At 41.6% G+C, this 21,159-nt stretch overlaps 1 protein-coding gene across 2 annotated transcripts in view; it reads right to left on the bottom strand.

The window, feature by feature from the left end:
- LOC110535570 (cadherin-20) overlaps positions 1-19,901 on the bottom strand; it is a 36,560-nt gene extending 16,659 nt beyond the window's left edge. Inside the window, exons 1-7 of one of the 2 annotated variants that reach the window (XM_021620637.3) lie at positions 19,467-19,901; positions 11,057-11,424; positions 7,089-7,383; positions 6,199-6,318; positions 5,524-5,691; positions 3,100-3,287; positions 2,510-2,763 (exon numbers count right to left, since the gene is read on the bottom strand). In XM_021620637.3, coding sequence (XP_021476312.2) covers positions 2,510-2,763; positions 3,100-3,287; positions 5,524-5,691; positions 6,199-6,318; positions 7,089-7,383; positions 11,057-11,293 — 1,262 coding nt within the window. In that variant the 5' untranslated portion in view covers positions 11,294-11,424; positions 19,467-19,901. Of the gene's footprint in view, positions 1-2,509; positions 2,764-3,099; positions 3,288-5,523; positions 5,692-6,198; positions 6,319-7,088; positions 7,384-11,056; positions 11,428-19,466 lie in introns of both variants that reach the window. The other variant, XM_021620636.3, reaches the window with a different exon arrangement.
- Positions 19,902-21,159: the final 1,258 nt, after the last annotated feature.

Here is a 21,159-nt window from a genome sequence, read left to right as displayed (position 1 = left end):
GCACAACTATTTCAGTAAGGGGTGCAATAAGTCCATATAACAGATTGAATTAGCTTAGAAAAATGTATGTTATTTACATAAGCATAATATTAATTCATCAATCGACATGTAACAACATAGATATTAAAACGACCAATTCTGAAAATCAAACTGCAAAAGATTATGCTGGGAAATATGATAATGATGGGTGTCGTTTTGGTTTACTGGTTATAATGGTTGCCATTTTGGTTTACTGGTTATAATAGTTATTTTATACCAATGGCTGTTAATTTAACAACTTAATCAACACTAGAAATGTTACTGTTGATTTCATTGCAACACTGCTCACTGCATCCAACTTTCATGACAAAGGCATTTCAAAGAGCTGTCAGTCAAGGCGAGCACTTGAATATAAGCTCCCCGACCATTCAGCCTGTCTTTTCAAACTTCCTGGTATTCAGCCATGAGAGGAAAAAGCACTTTGAAGTGATAGTTTGACTTTCAAATCCGTTGTATTGGTGAATGGCTGGTGCCTTTTATAGAGACCGCCAAGAATTACGATAGCTGATATGATAGATAAAATAAAAAAAATTATAGCTGTGTTTGACAAACTCAACAATACAAAACTGAAGATATTGATCTATTTTAAGCAATTGTTCTTATGTCAACGTGTTGACTTTGAACTTTTACACTAAACATCACCAATGTGAAATAAAAAAGGATGTGTAATTCCCACCGTTTCAATGGGGGTCAAAAATGTGAGCTTGGTAATGTAGTAACACACACTGTATTGTCCACATCATGGAAAGTTGTTAAGCATTAGGGGGCGCTATAAAATAATTTGGATGAAAAACGTTCCCGTTTTAAACAAGATTTTTTGTCACGAAAAGATGCTTGACTATGCATACAATTGACAGCTTTGGATAGAAAACACTGACGTTTCCAAAACTGCAAAGATATTGTGCAACAGAACTGATGTTACAGGCGAAACCCAGATAAAAATCCAACCAGGAAGTGCCGCATTTTTTGAAACCGCCTCATGCCAATGATTCCTTATATGGCTGTGAATGAGCTACGAATGAGCTTACGTTTTCCACGTATTCCCCAAGGTGTCTACAGCATTGTGAGGTCTTTTTACGCATTTCCATTGAAGAATAGCCGTAAGGGACCATATATAGCAAGTGGTCACATGGTGTCTCCCGCAGAAAATCTTGCGTAAAATACTGAGGTAGCCATTTTTCCAATCGCTTCTTATGAGAAACCAATTGCCTCGACGGATATATTATCGACTATATATGTTAAAAACACCTTGAGGATGGATCCTAAACAACGTTTGCCGTGTTTCTATCGATATTATGGAGCTAATTTTGAAAAAAGTTTGGCGTTGTAGTGGTAGCATTTTCCGGTCGATTTCTCAGCCAAGCATGATGAACAAATGGGAGCTATTTCGCCTACAAAAATAATATTTTTGGAAAAAAGGAACATTTGCTATCTAACTGGGAGTCTCCTGAGTGAAAGCATCCGAAGTTCTTCAAAGGTAAATTATTTAATTTGGTTGCTTTTCTTATTTTCGTGAAAATGTTGCCTGCTGCCAGCAGAGCCTAGCATAGCATTATGCCATGATAAACTTACACAAATGCTTGTCTAGCGTTGGCTGTAACGCATATTTTGAAAATCTGAGATGACAGTGTGATTAACAAAAGGCTAAGCTTGTGTTTGAATATATTTCATTCATTTCATTTGTGATTTTCATGAACAGGAAAAGTTTCTAGGGGTATGTATGTCCGCTGCGTTATGCTAATTCGTTTGAGGCTATGATTACGACCCCGGATCCGGGATTGCTAGTCGCAAGAAGTTAATTAGATATGTCAAAATAATTAAATATCTTAATTTAGGATGACAATAAATAAAGCAAACACAGATTTAAAAAAAAATCATATATTTAACCATTTAGAGATTTAAAATACTGCTCCGAAGCACAATTTAACCAGATGCTCTAGAGTAGAGCATCCATAGGGTCTGTGCAGCAGGCTGAACGTTTAATCAATTAGAGGTACGGTCTGGAGAGTGAGGATGCTGTGTCTCAAAAGGCACCCTATTTGGGCCCGTATGGCTCTGGTCAAAAGTAATGCAGTATACAGGGAATAGGGTAACATTAGGGGTGCACAGCTCCCCTCCAACTCAACCTCTGCTCTGAGAGTGAGGTAAACACATTGAAAATAGTGGGAAAGTTCCCTAAAACCACACAATGGCAGTAAGCTTTGACTGATTAGGGTCCTCGACAGGTCATCATCATTACCACCATCCTCATCCAATTAACTGAAATCACATAGCCTGCTGTCTCTTTCACTCAGAGCTGTCACATCAGCTCAATGGCTTTTGAACACAGCCTTGTAGAATCCAATATCATACTGCCCACATCTGGTATCATACTGCCCCCTTTTGGCCACACGATTGCATTACATTGACAGTGTTGGTTAATCAGAACATATTGGGTGTTATTTTGTTGTGGTTTTAACCCCATCCTCACCTGATGGAGGTGTTGGCAGCATCAGGGTCTCTAGCGGAGACCGTCATAAACATTGTGCTGATCTCTGTGTCCTCAGGGACCGCTATGTAGTAGGCAGCCGAGCTAAACTCTGGGGGCTCGTCCACATCCTCTATGCTGACGTGGACGATGGTGACATGGCTGAACGGGCCCTTATCCGGAAAACGGTGGTCAACGTGTGTGTTGGCTCCTTCTATCTTCAGCGTGTAGCTCGCCTTGGTCTCAAAGTTCAGAGGCTAGATGAGAGACATGCTGACAGCGTTAGTAGATATGGTGTATCATAGGTAGGTATCAATCATATAAATACTCAAGTAAAGATTTAAGATGTAGACTTAAGTCTATCTCGAGTCTGAATCAGGCCCCAAGACACCTTCACTAAACAAGCAGAGGTTTACAGGTATGTTGAGAAAGAATCCATTAAGAGAAAATCTGCTGTTTATCAATCAAATAATGATTCTAAACTTGTTCTCTGGACTAAACTGAGGTCAATGTGACTCATAACTGCTGTGTCGACTCCTGCCAGTGGCCCTGGAAGCTTGTCATGACCTTTCATTGATGTCTACCCTCTGTACCTTTTTGATGGTGATGATGCCAAACAGGTTGGTTGGGTCTGTGTTGATGTCGAAGGTGTCCCTCCCGTCTCCGTCGATGATGCTGTACCTCATCTCTGCATTGATGCCAATGTCACGGTCCTTCGCCCGGATACGACCCACAACAGATGACACCGGAGCCGACTCTGGAACACTCATCTGGTACAGCTCTGAGAAGGTGAAGAAGGGAGGAAGGGTGAAAGAGAGAGAAAACGAACGACAGGTTAATCCAGGTTCAAATCATTTCAACGGATATTTGGTCAGCTCTTATGTCTTCTATCCTCCCCATATTTAGAAATGGATTCACATTCCAAATAAATGTAGTAATTAGAAAAACAGATGTTTTATTTTGAGGTGGTGTCCAATTCAACCACAGAGCTGTGTGGCCTTAAATTTCCATAACAAAACATGGGTTGTTTCATTTATACTCATGTTTGCTGGTTGATGTTCTAATGTTTTTATCCCTGAATATCAATAACAACTGTGCGTTTGAGGGAATTGTTTGGTGAATATCTATTGTTGTGTGTCAGTTTGGGTACCATGTCAGCAAAAGGTAGACAGTGACAAATCAAGTTTTAGTCAATAAAGCAGTTTTAGAACGTGTTTGGCCATTCTTCCTCTAGAGGGCACCAAACCTCTTAAATTACACCAAGACATTAAGAGGACCTGAACCTAGAGCACTTAGACTGTGGAGCACAAATTGGTTCACACAGAGCCGGTTCGTAAATTGGGGTGTATTGTCATATGGGTCAACGAGAATTTTATTTAAACAATTTAATCTCTTTTCAAAAACGGGTGAAAGTGGTTCCCAATTTGAGGTGCTCCTTACTGTCCGAACTGAAGCGGTCACACATTATGGTTGTCAGACAAGTGCCCCCCCCCCCATATTATCTTACAATGTATTATAGTCTCACTTAAGTGATGGCACTAATTGGAGAGAAGAGAGGGAAGGGGGACGAGAGGGAAGAGAGAGAGAAATAAGGGGTGGCGGTGGGGTTCCAAGGAGGAGACGAGACCACCAGTCAGGCAGACAGCTAGGGGATGTCTTGCTGCCGAGGATAGCTAGATAAGAGATTGAGAGAGGGATAGACAGATGACCTGATGAGGATGTTAATGAGGAGAGCAGGAATGGGGCCAATCAAAGAGACAGCATGGGTCTGGAATCGGACTGGTTGCCGGGTAACGAGAGAGAAACTTACTTGACACATTGGAAAGAATTAACAAACAAACAGAGCAAACTAGAATTCTATTTGGCCATAAACAGAGAGTACACAGTGGCAGAATACCTGACCACTGTGACTGACCCAAACTGAAGAAAAGCTTTGACGATGCACAGAGTTAGTGAGCAGAGCCTTGCTATTGAGAAAGGCCGCCGTAGGCAGACCTGGCTCTCAAGAGAAGACAGGCTATGTGCACACTGCCCACAAAATGAAGTGGACTTCTTAACCTCCTGCCAAATGTCTGACCATATTAGAGACACATATTTCCCTCAGAATACACAGACTCACAAAGAATAAAAAAATAAAAAACAATTTCGATAATCTCACATATCTATTGGGTGAAATACCACGGTATGCCACAGCAGCAAGATTTGTGACCTTTTGCCACAAGAAAAGGGCAACCAGTGAAGAACATTGTAAATACAACCCATGTCTATGTTTCTTTATCTTCCCTTTTGTACTTTAACTATTTGCACACAATATGACATTTGAAATGTCTTTATTCTTTCGGAACTTTTGTGAGTGTAATGTTTACTGATAATTTTTACTGTTAATTTCACTTTTGTTTATTATCTACTTCACTTTCTTTGTCAATGTTAACATGTTTCCCATGCCAATAAAGCCCTTAATAAATTGAGGGAGAGGGAGAAAGAGAGGAGAGGGTTGGAGATCAGCGAGAGGCTGGGGGACTGGATGGATGGATGATGATGACATAAAAAGTAATGACAGAGAGGGGAAGGGTTAATGTGCTGGTGACTGACTGGTGGCCAAAGAAAATTAGGATGCGGGAGGCGAGAGAGAGCAGAATCTGAAGGAGATGGACAAGCGAGGAGATACACTGTGGATGAAGTGGAGGAGAGGGCTGGAGAGAAAGAGCAAGAGAAGAGGAAAGGAGAGGAAGATAAGAGGACATAAGAGGAAGATGAGAGTTCAGGAGAGAAAGAGCAAGAGGAGGGGGAAGGAAAGAAAGAGCAAGAGGAGAGTACGAAAAATTAATTAAAATGTATGCACTCACTACTGTAAGTCGCTCTGGATAAGAGCATCTGCTAAATGACTAAAATGTAAGAGGGAAGGAGGAAAGGGTTAACAAGAATGAAGATAAGGAAGTCAACAGTCTTGAGCATAAATTGAAGGGAATTAAAATAAACAAATACGGCACATGAGGAGAGGAGTCTCTGGATCTTACTCTGATCAAACATGGGTGGGTTATCATTGACGTCACTGAGGGTGATGTTAACCACTGTGGTTCCGGCCAGACCCCCTAGCTGGCCTCCCATGTCCTTAGCCTGGATGATGACAGAGTAGTTCTCCCTGACCTCGCGGTCCATGCCCGCCAGAGACACTTGCACCACACCTGGGGGACAGAGAGAAACATGGGAGAGAGGGGGGGGGGGGACAAGAGGAAAGAGAGTGGGGGGGGGGGGGACAAGAGGAACGAGAGGTCTCAATTAGAAACAGTATGATTGGGAGGGTCAGCAGTGCAGTCGTCAAGCAGATTAGGGATGTGTCTTGGACAGTATAACTCAAATGGCCCCCTTTTGCACTTTTTTTGGACCAGAGCCCTAAGTGCACTATGGAGGAAATAGGGTGCCATTTGGGATGCACAGGTGTCTTCATTGATTTGCCAGTTGTTACCATTGGTAGCCACAAGAGGGCATTCTCAACCAAGTTGATACATTTAAAATCTGTTGTTTTACGCTCAGTTTGTATGTGTGTACTTCTGGGAGGAGCAAACGTAAGTGCCTCAGCTCTTTGCCAAAACATGGCAATCTACTAATATAACTAAAACACAAGTGTTGTAATTGCTATTGTTAATGTAGGTCCAATTATTTTTTTTAAAACTTCCCCTGTGCTCACATACCAGTCTTAGGCTCTACAGAGAAGTATGGCTGTCCCTGTAGGATGCTGTAGACCACCCTGGCACTGTTACCATATGTAGGGTCATCTGCATCTGTGGCTGTCATCCGAATCACCTCAGTGCCTAGGAAAGGAAGGAGGGAGGGAGGAGAAGAAGAGAGTGACATGGTGAGCAATGTTATTTCCACACAATTGGAATGACTCAATCCATTTGTATGGTTATTTCAACAAGGCCTGTTTAAAAAATGGCCTGTCCATCTACATAAAACTTCAATGTTGGCGAATGGTATAGGCTATAAAGGTAACTGTGTCTGTACCTGCACTCACTGTTGGATTTATAAATATTGTTTCTCACTAGTGCAGTGTGTAAGCAGAGACATCATTTGATGGCATAGTGATGATATTGCAGAGCCATCAATACCTTTCCTATTATGCTCACAAACTGAAACATCCTCATCTCCTTACCATCCTACACTACATAAACACACTGCTGTGATTAACCAAAACAACTTTTATAGAGAGAATGTTAAACAGAGTTTGCTAACTGAATGAATGGTTGAATGGAAAGTTCAGAAGCAGCAGCACAATGTCCAGCTACACTACACACTCTCCAGTTTGGTCTGAAATGGCCCTGGTCAAAAGTTGTGCACAATGTAGGGAATTGGGTGCCATTTTGGATACACACTATGGCTATATCCCAATTGTCCACAGTTCTTCCAAAGTGTGCACTTGCACACTTCCTGTCATGGATTTTTTTTTAAATGGGTGTAATCATTGGCTTGAAGGAGTTTTCTACTATTTTAAAATTGATGCGAGACAGAGTGCAAGTGCACACTTTCAGAGAAGAATGGGGAATCAGGGCTTTGTCTCTGACCACAATCTCCCTTGACTGACCAATGGTTGACATCTCAGGTATGGTGGCCTGGTAGGGCCCTTCCAGGAACTTAGGTTCATTATCATTGATATCCTGGATTTTGACGATAAACTCAGACTCAGGCTCCAGGGGTCGGTCTGTCTGTCTGTTCCAGGCCTGGGCTCGCAGAAGGTACTGGGCCTGCACCTCACGGTCCAGCCTCTTGATAGCATGGATGTCGCCTGTACTGTCGTCAATGGTGAAGGTGGTGCCCGCACCATCGCCTGACAGGATGTACTTGATGGAGCCGTCCCCTAGGTCCATGTCTGAGTGGAGCTGTGGGGGTCACAGGTCAGAGGTTAGGAGTCAAGACAGCTTAGGAGCCAGATATCCTATAATATAATAATAATACTAAAATAGTAATACTATATATGCCATTAAGCAGACGCTTTTATCCAACGCAACGTACAGTCATATGTGCATACATTTTACACATGGTTGGCCCTAGCAAGAATCAAATCCACAATTCTGGCATTGAATGCACCATGCTCATGTTCTATATGTAATTGTATGTTATTGGGGGCACACTTTTTCGCCATCCCTAGCAAACACAGCTAATTCATCAAATTGCATTCTGAACTGAAGAACATGATTAGGTGATTATTGGAGTCAGGTGTGTTAGCTGGGGCTGGGGTAAAACTGTGACACCAATCAGGCCCCCAAGGACTGGAATTGCCCACCCCTGTGTTAGAATGTACTTTATAGTAATGTAGGTGTTTGGGCTTGATTTAGCATGGCGTTTACATTTATTGGGACTATTTGATTAGTGGCGTTATAGTAGCATGCTAACTAAATCAAGCACAGCTCAAGTACAGTACTTGAAAGTATTCCGGATACTGAATTCTACCCAGGTCTGGTCTGGTTCATTAGAGGTCAAGGACCACTGTATACATGGTCATTATAATGCTGTTTCTCTGGGCTCTCCCCTGAGACGAATGGTATAGTGTACGTCCCAAATGCACCAAGCATCAACAGGCTCACCAGGCTGCTATTTGACCCACAATAGTCTTCTGATTACACAATTTGCGTCCCAAATACATAGGGTGCCTATGGGCCCTGTTCAAAAGTAGTGCACTATATATGGAATAGGGTGCTATCTGAGATAGAACAATATTATTAGGTACAGCTTTAATCACGGTTGGTTGGTCATCAGAAGAAGAACAGTAATCATGTCCAGCTCTCCTGATCAGCGGTGCTAGTGGTTCTTATGGGAGCTACAGACATATCCCAAATGGACCCATAGGGCTTTGGTCAAAAGTAGTGCACTACATAGGGAATAGATTGCCAAAGACCATTGTTGGTCTCTTAGTGCAAATACCAGCCTGTTGAGCCTATTGATGCAATCACAACCCCAATCTGTACACACACAGCCACATACACAGCTCAGCATGCACACCACACAAACGGCTACCGCCCGCTAACATTATAATAACACTTTCTTTTCAAGATAAAAAGTTAATCCTTTTACCTCCGGCTGCTGAAATATCACAAACTTAATATTATGTTTTACACTACCCTTTTGCAAAAAAAACACATACATTTGGCATGTGATCACGTTTCACATGTCATCTCATGTGATCACATGTCATCATGTGATCTTATGTGAAGTTAATGTGACAATATGGGGATGCAAAAATTCTACATGTTATACCATGAAACTATACACCAACCTGTAAAACTGCAAATTAGAATATTTATTAAATGTAAAAATACATGTCCACACATGAGAGTTTGATTTTGACTTGTGAACGTTTTCACATGTGAAAATGTAATTTTGGTATTTGGTATTTTATTAGGATCCCCATTAGCTGTTGCAAAAGCAGCAGCTACTCTTACTGGGGTCCACACAAAACATGACATAATACAGAATTACAAAATACAGAACATCAATAGACAAGAACAGCTCAAGGACAGAACTACATTTTTTTTTTTAAACGCACACCATGCCTACATACCGATGCATACACACAAACTATCTAGGTCAAATAGGGGGGAGAAATTGTGATGTGAGGTGTTGCTTCATCAGTTTTTTCTAAACAAAGTTTGCTGTTTATTTGAGCAATAAGGGCTCTATATAAGGGCTCTATATAAAACTGTATGCTTTCCTGAATTTGTTCAGGATTTGGGGACTGCGAAAAGACCCCTGGTGGCATGTCTGGTGGGATAAGTGTGTGTGTCAGAGCTGTGTGTAAGTTGACTATGCAAACAATTTGGTATTTTCAACACTTTAATGTTTCTTATAAAAGAAGAAGTGATGCAGTCAGTCTCTCCTCAACTCTTAGCAAAGAGAGAATGGCTTGCATAGTATTTATATCCGCACTCAGCAGAATGTGCCTCTCTGTTCTGGGTCAGCTGCATCTTAACTAGGTCTTTCCTTGCAGCACTGGACCACACGACTGGACAATAATCAAGATTAGACAAAACTAAAGCCTACAGAACTTGCTTTTTGGAGTGTGGTGTCAAAAAAGCAGAGCATCTCTTTATTATGACCAGACCTCTCCCCATCTTTACAACCATTTAATCTATATGTTTTGACCATGACAGTTTACAATATAAGATAACCCCAAGTAATTTAGTCTTCTCCATTTGTTTGTTCAAAAGCCACACCATTCATTACCAGATTCAGCTGAGGTCTAGATTTTAAGGAATGATTTGTACCAAATACAATGCTCTTAGTTTTAGAGATGTCCAGGACCAGTTTGGCCACCAATTCCAAAACAGAATGCAACTCTTTGTTAAAGATTTCAGTGACTTCATTAGCTGTGGTTGCTGTTGCGTATATATGGTTGAATCATCAGCATACATGGACACGCATGCTTTGTTTAATGCCAGTGGCAGGTCATTGGTAAAAATAGAAAAGAGTAGAGGGCCTAGAGAGCTGCCCTGTGGTACACCACACTTTACATGTTTGACATTAAAGAAGCTTCCATTAAAGAAAACCCTTTGAGTTCTATTAGATAGATAACTCTGAATCCATGATATGGCAGAGGTTAAAAAACCACAACACATATGTTTTTTTCAACAACAGGTTATGGTCACTAATATCAAAGGCTGCACTGAAATCTAACAGTACAGCTCCCACAATCTTCTATTTGAACCCAGGTCAAGAGACGACACACACACACACACACACACACACAAACAAACACACAAACACACACACACACACACACACACACACACACACACACACACACACACACACACACACACACACACACACACACGGTTAGTGTAGATTCTCAATAAGCACCCTGCTTTACCCTTATTGGCCCTGGTCAAAAGTAGTGCACTATGTGGAATAGGGTGCAATTTGGGACAGACTGAATATCATTCTGACTTCACTGAATCAGTGACATTTCACTACTTCACTTTACAAGGTGGTGGTTCAAAAAATTCTGTAAAAAAAAATAAGAAAAAAAATGGACAGTTCCAACATCTAAACTTAACCCCTAGCTATACACCTTTCACACAGAGAAGGTCTCCTCTGCTTTGTCAGGAGAACTGCCCCAGATACTCATCCACACTCTAACTCTCCATACAATACACAGTGGGGAAGAGGTTGTATCCAAAATGGCACCCTATTCCCTACATAGTGCTCTACTTTTGACCACAGCCCTATGGGCCTTAGCCAAAAGTAGTGCACTTTATAGGTAATAGGATGACATTTGGGATGCAAGCACAAAGATCATTGGCAAAAAAGGATACTTTGACCACTCAGGTGTTAAAGTGGCTTGAACACTTGATCAATGATGATAGACCCTGTGGTCGTCGGAGGTAGCGTTCAGCCGACAGCGACGATATTGATTGAAAAGTTGAGAGCTGTCATCGAACAGTTCAATAATAATGATGGTGGACATTTAGCAAATGCTTTAATCGAAAGTGACATGCAGTTCACACATATTCTCTTTGTGTGTGTGTGTGTGTGTGTGTTTGTGTGTGGACTTGCCTTTCCTATGTACAGTGGCTCCAGTCCAGTGTACTCCTCCAGCACAAAGAACTGGTTCCATACCCAGCCTCTCTTCACCCTCGTCAGCAGCCCTGCTCCACTCTCCTCTTCTGTCTTGGCTCTATCCATACGGCCCTGGGCCTTAGACAGCAGGGCCAGCAAGGCCAGACCTATGCTGAGTAGGAGGGTGTAGACAGGCCTACCACCCCCAGGATGGTGGTGATGTCGATCTCCCATGATGGATACTCAACAGCAAATAAAATAAAATGGGGTTTTGTGTTTTCTTTGGTGATACGATGACCCACTGATGACAGGCGTTTGTTTCTTGTTTCTTTCTTGTGTCTTCAAATGGCTACTTTCTCCTTTTCCTGCTTTGTGGAAAGTGAAAAAAGAAAAGAAAGGAGGGAAAGATGAGTTTCAAATCCTCCAAATGTAGATGTCATTATTGGACACTGACACTATCGTCCTTGGCCTATAAGCTCCTTCTCTGTTTCCTTATTTCTTTCTTTCCTTCACTGAAACTATTGAGGAACGTATGGCTGGATTAAAGGATGGCTGGATTAAAGGATAGAAGGATGTAGAGATGACACTGATCCCAGTCTACTGCGTAGAAACACAGATTAATCTGCTTCTCTCTTCTGTCCTTTGTTGAATGATAATGAACCCTCTGTGTGTGTCTGTTTTTGTGTGTGTGTTTGTGTGCACGTGCATGCGTGAGTGTCCATGTGTGTTTGTGTGTGTTAGAAATAGATAGCTGCATTAAAACTCAATGAGTGGGGCCTCACACTGCGTTCTAAATACATGTAGAGGAGGAGAGGGGAGAGACGGGGAGAGATGGGGAAATTATGGGAGAGAGACAGGGGAGAGGTTACTCCTCTTGGGGCTGAGGGTTAGTCTGAGAGGAGCCACGCATGATACCTTCTTGAGCCCTAAGCCCCTGTGCTCTTTCTCCCTTTCACACTCTCCCATTTACTGTTGTGCTTAGGCAACAGAAACCATCTTCAAAACTCCTTTCCTCAACCCCCCCCATCTTTCTCTTTTCTGTCTTTCTGTGCTGGTGCTTCACCTTCTCTTTTCAGTTTCTATAGGAACAGCGGTAACTTCTCTCATTTCTCTCTTGCTAACAGTCTCTCAGTGTGCATTTGCTTTTTTTCTGAGAGTGTAGAGGAGGCGGTGCTGTTTCTCCCGGCATCTCTCTCTCCCTCTCCCCCAATCTCCCCTGCTTCCTCTCCCCTCTCCCCTCTCTTCCTTTCTTTCCTCGCTTCCCCTGGCTGTTGTAGAAGAGTTGATTTTTGCACTGTTCCTCATTTGTTAAGGTGCCATCAACCTCCTGTAACTAACTACAAGCTACACGCTGCTGCCTAACAGGACAACAAACAACTAGTGGTGCTTTCCACTGAGGGTGTGTAGAGTTCTGCAAGATGTTTTGTTTCCACCATTTGGAATAGACTTGATAACTTATTTTTATTATTTACATTTTATTTTGCACTCGGACAGCCCACATTAACCCGAAAAAACAAAGTAAATTGTTACTTTATGGTGCTGTAGATAAAAAATAAAAAAAGTTTTCTATTGATTGCAAGTATTGTTTTACATTTAATCAATGTATTTTTTCTACTCAAACTGTGCCTTTATGACACTCGCTTGATTTTCTTTCCTTTTATCAGTGAGCTGGTCACATCTGTTTGCCTCCACCACAATCTATTCCCGCTCTTTAATTAACAAGCTGCACGGGGGAAAAACTGATAGATCTATAGTGAAAAGGGGGGAAAGAGAAAAGAGAAAAGTGGAAGAAAAGAATGCTAGCAGGGGGCGTGGAGAGAGAAATGGAAAGTAGGGGGCGAGAAAGAGAGAATAGAGAAAGAGAGACTGTGTTGAGCTCTATTATATTGTGTAAGAGAGAGAGCTCATTGTGCCATAGTGGACACTCTCGGAATCTCCAAACAGTTAATCATTATTGAATAGTCACAAAAAGACTGGTGGCTAGGGAAGGGTGCTGGGCGGGGTGCTTTTGCTATAAAGGCCCTGACAGGACGGGGTATCTGGCTCCTAGCCCCCCTGGCCCTTCAACTCAGGGGATCTGTCCCAAATGTCCCCCAATTAACTACGGGCCCTGGTCAAAAGTAATGTAATTTATATGGAATGGGGTGCCATTTGGGACACACCCAACCTGGGACCCAAAGCCCCACGAGGGCCCCTGACAGGCTGGGTGAGCCATGACCTCCATGGGCCCCTCTTGGTCTCTGCTCTGTCTGTATTCTGTCTCCATTATTTCCATTCAAGTGGCTCTGTTGTTCATTATGAAGTCAAATTAGCACCTCGCAAAAATTTCCACACACCCCTTCACCTCCCCAGCCCCCATCTCCGTCAAAGGTCAGGACTTGCACCCGTTACAATCGGCCTCTATTTTGTTGTGTGTAATGAGGTGACATGCTACATAATTGTGCTGGCTCAACACTCCACACATCTCCCTCAGACTAATCTGATGGCTTTTCACTTATTAAAGAAAAAAGAAAAAGCAGCTGTTCTTGCTGCTCCTGCCTTTACGACCTGCCACACAAGTTGCCCCCTGTCCTGAGCAGAGGAATGAAGGGAGGGAGGGATGGATGGAGGGGGGAGGGTCGAGGAGGCATCAGATGTGAAAGCTTTACCAAACATAAGAAGAGAGCGGGTATTTTCCCACCACAATTACATATTCTACGGAAATGGTAAAAGACAATGGTAAAAGCTTTCAAGGAGAACTGAGAGATGTAGAATCATGTTGCACGACCTGTGTGCGTGTAAGTTTGTAAGTGTGTAACTCAAGCAGGGGTTGTAACAATCAACAGCAGTAGTTGCTGCTGTTGGCAATTGAAGGACCATATTGTTGAGTCATCAAAATCTCAGTCAGTCTGTCAGCATTACACCTTATTCCCTGTATAGTGCACTACCCTGGTCAAAAGTATTTCACTTTGTAAGGAATAGTGTGCCATTTGGGATGCAGATTTAGCTTGTCAGCATGACCATGAACTACTATTTGGTGGCAAAATACCTTTAAAAGATGTTTGTAGCTGACCACCAATTTTCTTTTTCCCTTCCCTTAGGCCAACTACAGAAAATTACCCCAGTTACCCCAGTTGGAATCCCAACTAACAATCAAAAACTCTCTGACTTTAGTCACTCAGACTCTGTGAATGCAGCCTGACTTAAGTGCTCTGCTGCAGATCGTATGAAAAGGATTTATACAATTTTACAAGTCAATCTCGTATGATTGTGGCCTACTTCCTATCGATAGAGCACTTCCATCTCAAGAGCAGGGGTGTACTTGTCCAAAACAGACTTATACACTCTGCTTTTGAACTCTCAACAACTTTTCAACACATCAACAATGCACATTTTGAAGAGATAAATTCAGACTTTCTCCAAACTTCGTGTGTGGTAACAACAGTGTGGTCAACCACAGAACTGTCACACAGATACAGAATAACTTCATGTGTGGCGCGACAGTGTGGTTGTCATGTCTAATTCTGCTCCTCCCCTACGGCGGCGTGCGACGTCGCCGGAATACTAACCACCAGTCCTGGAACTCATCATTACGAGGAGCTGCGCGTCAGAGGGGTGGGGGGTGTACTGTCATGTCTACTCCTGCTCCTACCCTCCGGCACAAGACATCTCTGGAATACTAATCACCGGTTCTGGAACTCATCATTACGCGCACCTGGGACTCATTGTTAGGATTCACACCTGGACCTCATTACCTCCCCTTTCTAAGTCCCTTCCTTTTGTTCATTCCTCAGTTGGTACTGCATCAAATCACATCACATTTTATTGGTCACATACACATGGTTAGCAGATGTTAATGTGAGTGTAGTGAAATCCTTGTGCATCTAGTTCTGACCGTGCAGTAATATCTGACAAGAAATCTAACAAATTCCCCAAAAACTACCTGATACACACATATATAAAGGGCTGAATGAGAATATGTACATATAAGTACATGGGAGAGCGATGGCTGAGTTTAATAGGCAAGGTGCAATAGATAGTATGAAATAATAGTATAATAGTATAGTATAAAATAATGCATGCGATATGAGTAATGTAAGATTTTGTAAACATTGTTAAAGTGCCATTATTTAAACTGGCTTAAAGGGACTAGTGATCCATTTATTGAAGAGTCCAGTGATTGGGTCTCTATGTAGGCAGCAGCCTCTCTGAGTTAGTGATTCATGTTTAGCAACATTACAACAGTGCACAGCAACAGTCCAGTGAAGTTTCTTGAGGGCCGTCTTGGTGTTTGCTTGAGAGGGAATGTACACAGTTGTGACTATAACTGCCGAGAATTATCTTGGTAGGTAAAATGGCCGGCATTTGATTGTAAGGAATTCTAGGTTGGGTGAGCAGAAGGACTTGAGATCCTGTATGTTGTTATGATTACACCATGAGTCGTTAATCATAAAGCATACTACACCCCCGCCCTTCCTCTTCCCAGAAAGGTGTTTATTCCTTTCGGCGCGATGCTTGGAGAAGCCCGAAGGCTGAACCAATTCTGACATCATATCCCGAGAGAGCCATGTTTCCGTGAAACAGAGAATGTTGCAATCTCTGATGTCTCTCTGGAAGGAAACTTGCTCGAATTTAGTCTACCTTGTTGTCAAGGGACTGGATATTGGCGAGTAGTATACAATGTGCACGTCTACGGAGCCTGACCAGAAGGCCGCTCCGTCTGCCCCTTCTGCGGTGCTGTTGTTTTGGGTCGGCTACTGGGATTAGATCCATTGTCCTGGGTTGTGGTCCGAACAGAGGATCCTCTTCGGGAAAGTTGTATTCCTGGTTGTAATGTTGGTAAGTTGATGTTGCTCTTATGTCCAATAGTTCTTTCCGGCTGTATGTAATAAGACTTAGTTTGTCCTGGGGTAACAATGTAAGAAATAATACATAAAAACAAAACACTGCATAGTTTCCTCAGAACTTGAAGCAAGGCGACCATCTCTGTTGACTCTATTTTGTATGAATGTGTTCATGTTACCTCATTTCTGTTACGCTGTCTTGTTTCATGTTTGTTGTTTTCATTAAACATTTTACCTGCACCTGCTTCTCGACTCACGGCGTCATCGTTACAGTGGAATTGAAGAGATGGGGTCATTCTACCAATTGCTTGCCTTTTGAGTAGTGTAACTTGGTGATTTAATTTTTTTTAATCAAATTTTAACATTGTCATAAAGAGCACATGTTCAACTTGTTCAACATGTTTTTGAATCTTAAGAGGTAAAATAAATTAAAATAGTAAATAAATTACTATAGTAAGTGCCTATTAAGTTCTAAGTGTTGACCGTAACAGGGTTAAATCAGCCACGTATCCCCTTGTGACAGGGGGAATGGAAGCTTGTTGAGTGCAACGGGGGGGCAATTGAATGCTAGCTTCACAAAAAATTATGAAATTGATGTGTTATCCTCGACCAGGTCAGTTTTCCACTACAAAACACCAGAAAATGGCCAAAAAGCTGACCACCTTTTATACTAGGGTTTGACTATAAGATGTTCCAATTTTTATATATATATATATTTAAAAACGAACAGTTCCAACTTATTAAAACAATAGTTCAGTTCACATAACAGGGTTGACCTTAAAATGAGGGACAAATGTAAATCAATCACTAATCACATGAATTAAATCATCTGCAGACATTACTTTGTCAAAGCAACACAATATTTAGGGCCTTACAATGGTGGTGAAAACTTACAATGGAGGGTTAAAATCTTCCTAGAAGTCATAGAGGGTGCACAGAGGGACACGCCAAAATGCAGAATTTTGGCACAGCAGGTCTTTATTCATATTAGAAATCAGATTCTTATAATGTTCCATGTGGTCTGTAGCAGTGGTTCTTAAATGGATTTGCCTAGGGATCCAAATTGAACCAGGTTGTCTCAGTATTTGCATTGAGACAAATCTGGTAAACTATTTTGAATGCTTTTTCATAGTAAATGTAGCAATTATATGACAAGGGGCAAACATTCCCACCTCTTTCATTAATCAATAATAACATTTTGCCCATATTCTTGATGAAGAATGTTAATAACCTTACTGGTTTGAGACCACAAAATCAACCAAAATTCTGCTGCTAATAGCTCTATATTGAAAATACTGTAAATAAATGAAATCTGACATGACATAATTTACAAATAATTTCATTATAATTTTTACACGCTTTCTACCTGGTTTAAGTTTTTGTAAATGTTTTTATTTGTATTTTATTTAAAGGACAATTCCACCCAAAAATGATCTTCTGGTATTTGTTTCTTTAGTCCATTGTTGATATAGTCCCAAAATGTTTCACATGTCAGCAATCACATTTTGAAGATATATAACATTCAAAAAACAGAAATGCAAAACGCAGCATCAAAATGCAAAATATTTCTGTATTTTGATAGTTATATATCTTGAAAATGTGATTGCTGACATGCAAAACCGCAGTTTGTGCCAAGAAGGGGGTGTATTCAGTGTATATTAAAGTGCACTTCATTTAATATAACAGGCTTTTATATCAAAGGTAGGCAAAGGGCATTAATTTCATGGAACAACCTGTACGTAACAAAATACCTATTGAAGAGATAACGTTTATACTTTCTCCCAACTTTGTGTGTGGCGCGACAGTCTGGTCCTATATACCATGTAGATCCAGGTCCTCCAATTCATCAATAAGGCTTGATTTCACAGTGGGCATGTCCGTATCCTCCGTTCACCCCTCTCTAGGAGGACCCTTGGTCCATAAATGGACCAGTTAAAGAGGGAGTCACCGTGAAAGAAGGCCAATTTTGGGCTCCCAACATAGTAAAACCCCTTGTGGGGAACCACAGGAAGATACGTCATGGCTAATTTGTTAACCACAATTGATTTAGCATGGTGGAGAAAGTTGAGGAAGTAGACACTATCGGGGCACTTCAAATCTTTGTCCCCAGAGAAGGATGAATGTATGTGGGTTCTTTAGGGCAGCAGGATTGAAAGGTAAAATCCTGGTATGGGAGACCAGATTCCCACCCATGTTAGACTGAAAAAAACACAAGGCATAAACATGGTTGGTTCATGAAAACAGATAGTCAACCAAATGAATAAACATAATCCCTCTCCTTCCTGTCTCTATGTGTTCTGGGGGCCACATGTGAGCCTCTTCAATTATAGGATTTTTGTACTCTGAACCCAGTTGTGTGGCTTTGTCTGTCTGCTGCATCAGTGGACTAGCAACCTCAGTGTCATAAGAGGGGGTAAAAAAAATTGTTGAATGTTTCACACCTTTCTGCTTTGTCCTATGCTTTTCTACAACAATATAAAAATTATTTCATTTGTTATGGCACTCTCTCTCTCTCTCTCTCTCTCTCTGCACGTCCATTCATTCAGAGTGGGGTGAAAACCTTGTCATTTATGGAGATATTAAATCATACAAACTGGCATTCATCCCGATCACTGGTGCATGGAAATGATGTCATGGAGCATGAGTGTCATCGGGAAAGTTTGCAATCAGTGTCATTTCACCACAAATTAACTGGGTTGAGTCCTAGCTGGGTTGTGTCTCAAAGGCATCCAGTTCCCTGCATAGTGCACTACTTCTGACCATAGGGAAAACGGTGTCATTTAGGACATCGCCTGGGATCATCCAGGATCCCTGGGAAGCAGTTGTTAGTTATTATAGAGAAAACACAGCAACACATCAGCATGATGTGCGTCACTCAGTTCCATGAATGAGCATTAATCGTCCCCACTTTTGACACAGATAATAATCACAATATCCTTTGTGCCTCTAGCTGTGTCTGAGCACAGCTGTCAATCCACTGGCGTGTTACCCCGCTTCAATTTACAAGACAGGAGACAGCTTAATGGTTTTGGAGAAGAGTTTAAAAAAAATAAGACCTCCTTTTCATGTTGAAAAATGTAAGCCTTCACTGTGAGTGAGGAGTGAGGTTTGAATGCTAAACTAAAGTCCCTAAAAGCAGACCTAATAATACAGTGTGTTTGAACTGCCGACAAGGCTGGACGTGTACAGAATGAGCCTATACAGTTTGAACTCCGATTCATATTGAAGTTATACAAGTTTGTACTTTGACACAAGCATTCTCACAGACCAAAACTCACTCGTAATACTCTGGTCATCTCTTGACAGCCAAATATCCTGCTGTATAAGACAAGCATTCTTACAGACCGATTCTCTATACTGAAAAACAGGTTACAGCTTCAGTTAGCTAGTTTTCCCACACTGGCATCATCTCTGCCAGTCACATTTTTCACAGGTTTCTCTTTCCGTTTCTGAATATTCAAAATATTCAGTCAAACGAAAAACTGTAACACCCAGTCAAGCGTTTAATTGAAATCTCTCATTGATGATCATGTAGAAAAGCATTCTAGCGTGGAGTCAGAATCAATTAAAATTCCACACCTTACCTTCTATTTTTCCTTATTTATTTTTTCTCTGTCCTTTTCAGACAGTTTTTGCTCTTCTTCTCTTATCTGTCTCTTCTTCTTTTCTCTCAAAGCTCACTAAATTCCCCTTGTAAAAGTTGTGGAAGTAACTGCCTGCAGTGCATCAGTTCCCTATAGAGTCACCTTGGGTCCATGCTCCCTCTCAACTATACTGGCTGTCATTCTTTGAAAAGTTTCTACTTCTCTCTCTCTCCCTCTCTCTCTCCCTCTCTCTCTCTCGCTCTCTACGCACTCTTCTTCCTCTCTCCCTTTTACTTTCCACTCGCTCTCTCATTCCATCTCCACACTCTCATCCACAGTGTCATCCCCCCAGGAGCCAATCAGACTAAAGGACAATTTTCTGCTGTGCACAATCAGGGGTCAGCCCTCTTGATCCATCGTAATCCAGCAATCTGCAACCTGAAGCAGGGGACAGGAATTCTGCGAAGAGCAGAGAAAGGGAGGAGGGGAGGAAAGAGAGAGAGAGAAAGAGAGAGAGAGAGAGAGAGAGAGGGGAGCAGGGTGAGGGGCGGGGTGAGGGGCGGGTTCTTGTGCCACAAATGGCACTTATTTTATCTTTCTGTATTTGCAAGTGAATGAAGTGCCTTGTGTGTGTGGCGGGGGGAGTGCGCGAGAGAAGGGCGTGCACTCATTCCCTTATTTCCTTGAGCGGTGAAGTGGAAAACAGAGAACGAGGGAGAGAGAGGAAAGGAAGGGGAAGGAGACATTTTTTTTCTTCTCTTCCACCCTTATGCATTTTAATGAGAGCATGTCGTACACGGACGGATGGATCTGTACAGGGATTTATAACATTAAAGTTCAAACTTAAAACTACATTATATATCACTGCAATGCCCAACGAGAGACAAAGCAATTTATTTACCAAATTTGCGTAAAGACTGTAGAAAATTAGATGCATGCCAATACACACAAAGCATTAAACATGGTCACGGAAAATCTGATCCCTGTTTAGAATAGATAAATTATCATCCGTAAACAGGGAGGAGCAGGAGGAAAAACCAATGTTTCATTTAGGGCAATCATGAAATTAATATGGTAAAGTTGAGTGTTTTTGACAAGGTCCCAAATGGCATCCTATTCCCTACACAGTGTATCAAAAGTAAAGCACTATATAGGGAATAGGATGCCATTTGGGATAAAATCTTTGTGCATGATTTTTCTTCCTTACTTCTTTCCACTAAATAAACTAGGAGAGAGAACATTGCAGGAATTATTCAACCATGCTTAGATAGTAAATTAAAATATATTAGAGGAAGTCAGTGTGACATGGTGTCGGTTTTGTTTCATTACATTTTGCAAGCACTCTGGGTTTGTGAAATGTGCTATACCAAATAAAATGCTTTATCATTAATATTTCATTAGTAGACTATCATTATGTGACCAGTGGCTCTTTTTATCAACTGTTCCAAGCTATTTTGTTATTGTAAAAGTGATATAACTACAGTACTCCAAACATAACCCATATTCCCCATATTTCTTTCCTTCTCTCGTGATATCTTTTCTCTGAGAACAGAAAGCTCTTTTTTCCTCTCCAAGCCTTTCCAGCCTCTCATCTTCCTGACAGAGTAATTCAGTCTGTTGTATGGTACAGAAAACACAGATGACGGCTGTTGTCGTCCCCCACAGCACATATGGACAAAAGGTTACTCTCTCC

This window comes from Oncorhynchus mykiss, chromosome 11 (genome assembly GCF_057628025.1).
Source record: "Oncorhynchus mykiss isolate SJ-2025 chromosome 11, ASM5762802v1, whole genome shotgun sequence".
In the NCBI taxonomy this organism is placed as follows: Eukaryota; Metazoa; Chordata; class Actinopteri; order Salmoniformes; family Salmonidae; genus Oncorhynchus; species Oncorhynchus mykiss.
The sequence above is the reverse complement of the archived record's forward strand: the minus strand, read 5'-3'. Positions and strand labels throughout refer to the sequence as shown.